The sequence below is a fragment of the Octodon degus genome, unplaced genomic scaffold, assembly GCF_000260255.1.
Source record: "Octodon degus isolate 3935 unplaced genomic scaffold, OctDeg1.0 scaffold00046, whole genome shotgun sequence".
Classification (NCBI taxonomy): Eukaryota; Metazoa; Chordata; class Mammalia; order Rodentia; family Octodontidae; genus Octodon; species Octodon degus.
This window is the reverse complement of record NW_004524622.1, coordinates 1,241,676-1,248,555: the sequence shown is the minus strand read 5'-3', so window position 1 is coordinate 1,248,555 and position 6,880 is coordinate 1,241,676. Positions and strand designations below refer to the sequence as shown.

Sequence of the window (6,880 nt, the reverse complement as noted above, 5' to 3'; positions counted from 1 at the left end):
TTTCATGAGGACATCTTGGAGTGAACTTGTATACAAAGAACTTTTAGATACAGCCACGAGGATGAACAAAAACAATCACACTAAGGTGTCAAGTTAGTTTACAGCTGTGCAAGGTCACAGAGGTCAGACACCCAACAGACACTGGCCCACGTAGGAACAGTCTGTTCACGCTTACTGAACCAATAAACTTGGCTTCCCCAAACACTCTAATGCGACAAAAAAATACCAGCACATTAGTCAGAAATATAGCTTTATTAACAGTATCTCGTTAATCTAAAAACTTTTTTAATCTTGGGAAGAGAATATTTCAACTTCTATACAAGTAACTGACCCTGCAGAATACTGGAAAACAGTGTCTAAGCAATCTGAACTTTTAGATAAAAACTGTTATTTAGTTTGAGAAGAAAGGAAAAAGAACCATCCAAACGAAGATTTCTTCCTTACAAAACAAGTAATAAAATTTGATCTATGTTTCAGTTTAGCGTCAAACATGTTTTCCCATAAACTTTGGCGATTTCTTTAAAATAGCAACAGCCTCACCTCCAAGGCTGACTGCCCACGTGGACGAGGAGAATACTTCACAACAGGACCTGTGTAGGACCTGGCACGTCCCGGCCGTGGTGCAGAGGGGACTTCTCTCTCCAGGCCTGTCAGCTTCCATTTTGGACAGTACGTTTGTGTCTTGAAGGAAGCGCAATGTACTTAAGATATTGCTTTGTACGGGGCTAAGAGATTAACCAGAACTTCAAAAGAAAACGTTTCATAAGTAAATTTGAAGGCTATTTGTCTTGTGTAATGTATACAGAGAAGTTATGACATTATGGAGCTTTCTGAAGATCACTGGGTACCCCGTCAGAGAGGGCTGCCACACCCTCTAGGCGTGTTAAAGGAACACCAAAACTGCAAGTTACTCTAAATAAAACAGAAAAGAAAATCTAGCTGTGCCATCTTTAAAAACAAGTTGTCATCTGCACACACACTGCGGGACAAAGAGCATGCAAATAGCCAAGTAAGTCATTATTTTTTAGTATGAAAAAGGAAAAAATGCAATAAGGGTATAAGCATCAATAACAATAAATTACCTTTGGAGGAGATTAATTTTCCAAATAAATAAACATTACAATTTTTACAACATTAGCCTAAACAGCAACATGATATTCACAGCAGTGCTTTTACCCACGCGGTAGCAGCCTGCACGCCACAGGAGCACCCCTCCCACAAGCCAAAGGTCGAAGTGAGCATTCAAAACTCAACATTTCTGCTAAGTAAGTTAAAATGTTTGAAAAATGGTAAGTTACACTTTTCAGTTTACTGGCATTTTAAGTAACTGCTTTGTTGCCTATTTTAATGTACTCTTAATATGATGCTTATGTCAATAACAGTAATTCAACTAACGTTAATTAGGTTACAAATTTTTAAAATAGAGAATTCGATTTACATGAATAAACTTACATAGTTTAATTTTAGTATATGTGCTGCCAAAAAAACCACTAAGCTTAATGTAGTTTTAAGAGCACCCGCCACAAATACACTTTCTCCATGAGTATTTAAAAATAAATTATTAATATACTTGACTTATATATTTGTATGCATTATATATATGTATATTATGTGTGTATATATATATATATATATATTTGTGGACAAAATTATCTTGTCTCTAGAGGGGTGTCAGCACTTGTAAACTCTGCAAGAGACCTGATAATATTGCTAAATGTAATGAAAAATACATGAGAATTCAATCTAGAAGAAAATTTTGAAGTGGGAGATTGTTAAAAGATATTTCTTCATAGAAACAAAAGGCATTTCAGGGAGGGCCGTCGGACTGTGAGCCCTACATGCACCATTGTTTCTGAAATCATTTCAGAATGCGCTGTGCAGTGACCACACCTGATAGTTGGTTGAAAGGTCAGAAAGTAGGTTCACTCATTAAAGGACACAGAAGCAGCAGGATATGACGTTATGCTAGTGAAGAAGAGCCATGCCCACGATTCAAGGAGCAAGCTGTTAACATTATCAGGAAAGCAGGTCTTAGGAGAGGGCAGGTGCTGTCTACAGCACCTCCGGATGGTAGCAGAGCCCTAAGAGCGCCATCTACCCTGAGCACTAGACACAGCAACAACGCCACGGGCCCATCAAAGGGCTTCATGATCCACTGCTGGAAGGTGCAGAATACCTAACCTCTGAAGATAGCAGAGTCTATCAAAATCTGCATAAATGTGCATTTAAGGACACAGAAAATCCTGAATCAAACAAATGAACTGAAAAGCAATCTTCCAGAATGGAAACCAAATTCTGACTGAACAAGTCCCACTGGCACCTCAACCATTAAAATCTTGATTAACCAGAACACTGAGGGGAAAGGAATTCTCATTTCAAAGGCCTTCAAATTAACTGAGGGAAAAGCTAAATGCCAACAAAAATATTTTTATTTCACTTCTTGTACTAGCCCCTTCTGCATCCGTTGCCCGCCTTACAACTTAGCGGCGGGCAGACATTTCTCCCAGGGTCTGATGGCCCGTGTCCCAGGCCATGAGCGGTGCTGACCACAGCACAGATGCCCAGAAGCCAGGCGGAGTATAGACCAGACCAAGAACTTTCGAGGTTGAAGTATGTTTTACTAAAGCTTTTGGGTTCAATTGCTTCAATTTTTAAAAATTGTTTCTGCAATCTGCCTCTTGCTTTCAAAGGGAAGCAGGGTGACAATAAGCTTCTGGTGTACTGAGATTCCCTTTTTACATTCTGGTTAACCAAGACCCTTGAGTGTATGATGCCTTCTGTTTTCCCAATACATCTTCCTGCCAAAAGCATCCAAAAGGATAGCATTCCCAGCCCTGGAACAACTGGGGGAGTCCAGGTCCATCTATCCTTTCAGATGATGTGCACAATTGCAGTTGGCTTTTTCTTGGCCATCTTGGGCCTGATGTTGCCCTTCCGGCTCAGCCCCAGGAGCTCCCCCTTCTTGGGTGCTCTGCAGAGGTCCCGTGAGGACTCGGCCTGCTCATGTGCAGACTTGGCCGGCGGCATGCAGGCTCTGTCATCCTTGGCTTTCTTCAGGTAGCTCCTTCCCTTGGGGTGGAAATGGGCCTTGAGCTCAGGGTGGCTATGCGCAGAATGTGGATGCCCTCGGCTCCTAGAGGTTGGGCGGGAGGGGAGAAAAGGCAGGTGGTAAGAAAGCTCTTTTAGCCCCTGAGAAAGAATCACTTCCTGTCTGCAATCCCTTCTGCATGCTGTAGTGGGGACCACGCTCCCTCTGACACAAATCACAGATGCTGGCCTATCTCTTCCAAAAAGTTCCTGTCACTCCTAGGAAATGATCCCAGGACACTAATTCCCAGGCAGTACTAGGAGTCCTATCCCTAGTAACATACAATGCACAGAAAGATTAAATGACTTTTACCCCCCAGAACAGCACACATAGTTGGTCTTTGGGGAGGATGGAGCCAAAACCCATGTCTCTGTCTCTGTGAGTCTCTACTAGGGTCTCAGAAAACTCCACTGGGTATGTGTTATAAAGTGTACCTTTTACACAAGTAATGTAGCAGGCCTAGTACACTGATAGTGCATGGCACTGCTATGGCCATACGGTACCCCTAAGAGAAAGTTCACGAGATAATACTGTAGAATGCTACCCTAGCACTATCATGGTCCCATGTACTAAGAGACTTACATTTCAAAGTCACATCACTGTCTTACAGTTAGATACACAGGCAGGTAGATTTTTACCTGAGTGTCTCAAATCTATCTACACAACAGATACACAAAATGCAACATGAAAACATATAATACAAACATTATCAAACGGCCCAAGTATAAAAAAGTATACCTACAGGCATTTGGGTTTCCTATTAGAGGAGATATCTGTCAGCTGAAAGAAAACAAGTAAAAAGCATTACTTAATTTGATGGCCTGATTTGATTGTAAGTGTCTTTCCTGTGTGTTCAAGAAAGTGAATTCAGTCAGGAGATCAGAAAGTGCTACTGGCAGCATTACCCAAGGGCCACAAGTCACATCAGTGTGCCTCAGGTTCTGCTTACCCAGGGCCCTCTGTGAGCACCTAGTTGTAGTTTGTTACAAAGCCTACATCAGCATGTATTTATTTATTTATTTGGTGGGTCTCCACTATGCAGCTTGGACTTGTAGAGATCCTCCTGTCTCAGCCTTCCCAGTGCTGGGATTACAGGCATGTACCATCATGCCCAGTTTCAGTAGCCAGCATGGCATGCCTGGATTCCCGGGGCCAGCACAGCACATAGTACTGGGGATTGAACTTGGGACCTTGCACTTGCCAGGCAGGCACCTAGACTGCCGAGTTATCTCCCCAGCCCAGCAGTTGTTACAAATATAGAAGTCAAAAACCTCCCTAACAGATAAATGTTTGAAGAAATATGCTTGTAAAAACTGGATTGATATACCATTGTTGCTTCTGTGATCAGGCTGTATTTGCAGCTGATTTACTACAGCTGAGGCTGGTCACAAAGTATTAACTAAGAGGAAACTGGCACGAAATGCTTACTGCCCAGAATGCACTGCATTGAAAACACGAACATATTAAGACCAAGCCCACAGAAAAGACCCTGCCATGCACCACTGAGATTATTTTCCAGTCCTAATAACCCACGCAATAAATCATCTGCATGCACTCTGTGGCTGGACTCGACGCCTTCACCTGCAGACCACACTGGGGAGTATCTCTTCCTGATGCAGATGTCGCTACCCAGATTATAAACTGACCTCGGTTACTCCAGTGCTGGCATCCCTCATGGAGGGATCCCTCATCACTTTATCTTTAGATACAGTGATGGCACATCAGCAGGCGGACGAGCAGAAGAAATGCCAAAGAATGTGGAGAACAGCCATCTTGAACTGGGGCTCACGTGGCCGCAACATGCTTGTTATCTGCAGAGGCTCTAGCACCCCCCTGAGGATGCCAGCCTTTATAGATGCTCAAGTCCCTTTGACAGAGTGGCCTGGTATTTTCACAGAACCTCTGCATCTCTTTCAATATATGTTGATTATTTCTAGATTGCTTATACCTAACATAGTGTTCATGTTGAATAAACAGCTGTTATCTTGTATTTTTTTTTTTTTGGAGAATAATGATAAGAAGAAAAAGTCTGCACCTGTTCAGTAGATGCAATCTTTTATTCACTACACAGTTTTTCAAATTATTTTCAATTCATGGTTGGTTTAATCCACGGATATGGAACACAGAGATATGGAGGCCAATTATGCTGAAATACATGTGTGGTGCTTCAGGCTGCTGCGGGCCGGAAGAACTGGACCCCGGCTCTCCTCCAGCTTCTCCTAAGCACAAATAGCAGTACTATACACCAACCTGCTGAGATGAAACCACGCCTTCATCCTCAGTCCTTCTTTCCCTCACAAGCTGATTAATTCCTCAGCAAAGTCTTGCCAATTCTGCACCCAGAACACATTCTACCACCACCATCCTCGATGCTTCCTTTTACTTCCCTGCCAGCTGCCACCCTCTGGCCTTATACCAGTCCCAACCCCCGCCCCCTCCCCCGTGCCTACACCTCTCTAGTCCTTCCCACACAGCAGCCAGAGTCCAGAGTGAGTCTGCTGAGACCTACATCACCTCCCAGTGAAAACCTTCCAGTGGCTTCCCTGTGTGCTGGGGAATGGATCCAAATTCCTGCCCGGCCCGGACAATGGTTCCTTCTCAGCTCTCCGGCCTCATCTCCTATCATTCAGCCCGCCAAGCTTGTTCCTTCCTGCTACACCTGCCTGTTCCCTGCCTAGGTCATTCCATCTTTCCCCCAGCTGCCTCCTGCTGGTTACCCAGGTCACAACATGAATGTCGCCTCCCCACAAGGCTCTTCCTGACCACCCAGTTTAAAGCAGCTCTCCACCCAGGCCTTCAAGCTCGTCGCTGTCCTACTTTCTGTCTCTACAGTGACTGCCGTTATGTGAAGCTGCCCTCATCTATTTACATCCGTGCTGCGCTCTCACCCCGCCGAGAGCAGGGACCTGTCTAGCTTGCTGCCAGCAGCTTCCTCTTCCAGCATGCAGCCAGCACTGTGTCCCCAATAAATATGTGGTAAGTGAATTACTGCTGATCTCAAATTAGCAACCTGCAAGAAATGAATGCAACACTTAAAACAAGATTATCCAAGCTGTTCTGTGACCTTCCCTCCGAGCAGTTCTGTGAGTGATTTTGGCAGATGGGATATTAGGTCACTTTGTGTCGAATTCGACAGCATTTTTCAGAGCATAAAGATAAAATATCTGAGTAAGCATACTGTATTTTTAGAAATCAGTCAAGTGAAAAAGAACATAAATGCTCAGGGGGACAAAGGGAAAGATACAGATGCCAAAGCATTATTTTAGAATAGGCACTAAGTCAGAGGGAAATTTTTCCATAGTACAGAAGAAAACAACACTAAAAGTCACCTTTAGAAAGGAGCAACTCGTAGATCACCCAGTAATTGCCCTGCTCTGTAAAGAAGAGGTGGGTGATGAAAAAGACTGCGATTCTGCAACCCAGCCCAGGGGACAGGTGGAGCTGGCAGCGGTTCCTTTGACTCAGCTGCAGCAGCTTAGGTGCAGGAGCAGGAAGCAGAGTAAGGAAAGCCACATTGCGTCTGCTCAGCCCACGGGACCCGGCACATGGAGCCTGGACTTCTGGACATGCTATACCTTCACTAAGCTGAGCAGAAGAGCTACCAAACATGTGACTCGCAGCTTTCTCTCTTCAAAGCTTCTGCAGACTGGCGGTTCTATCCCTGGGCTTGCTGTGCCGGCCCCACCCTTGGGGCACACTGTGAGGGTAATTGAGACTGGGCATAGTGGCACATGCCTGTAATCCCAGCTCTTGGGAGGCTGTAAACAGAATCACTACGAGTCCGATCTAGTA

The 6,880-nt window shown here is 44.3% G+C and overlaps 1 protein-coding gene across 1 annotated transcript in view; it reads right to left on the bottom strand.

Annotated features, from left to right (window-relative positions):
- Positions 1-239: 239 nt before the first annotated feature.
- The window catches only part of Znf365 (zinc finger protein 365), a 28,887-nt gene continuing 22,246 nt past the window's right edge, over positions 240-6,880 (bottom strand). The window contains exons 4-5 of the mRNA XM_004632022.2: positions 3,831-3,868; positions 240-3,133 (exon numbers count right to left, since the gene is read on the bottom strand). Of these exons, the coding sequence (XP_004632079.1) occupies positions 2,872-3,133; positions 3,831-3,868 (300 nt within the window). The 3' untranslated portion in view covers positions 240-2,871. The remainder of the gene's footprint in view (positions 3,134-3,830; positions 3,869-6,880) is intronic.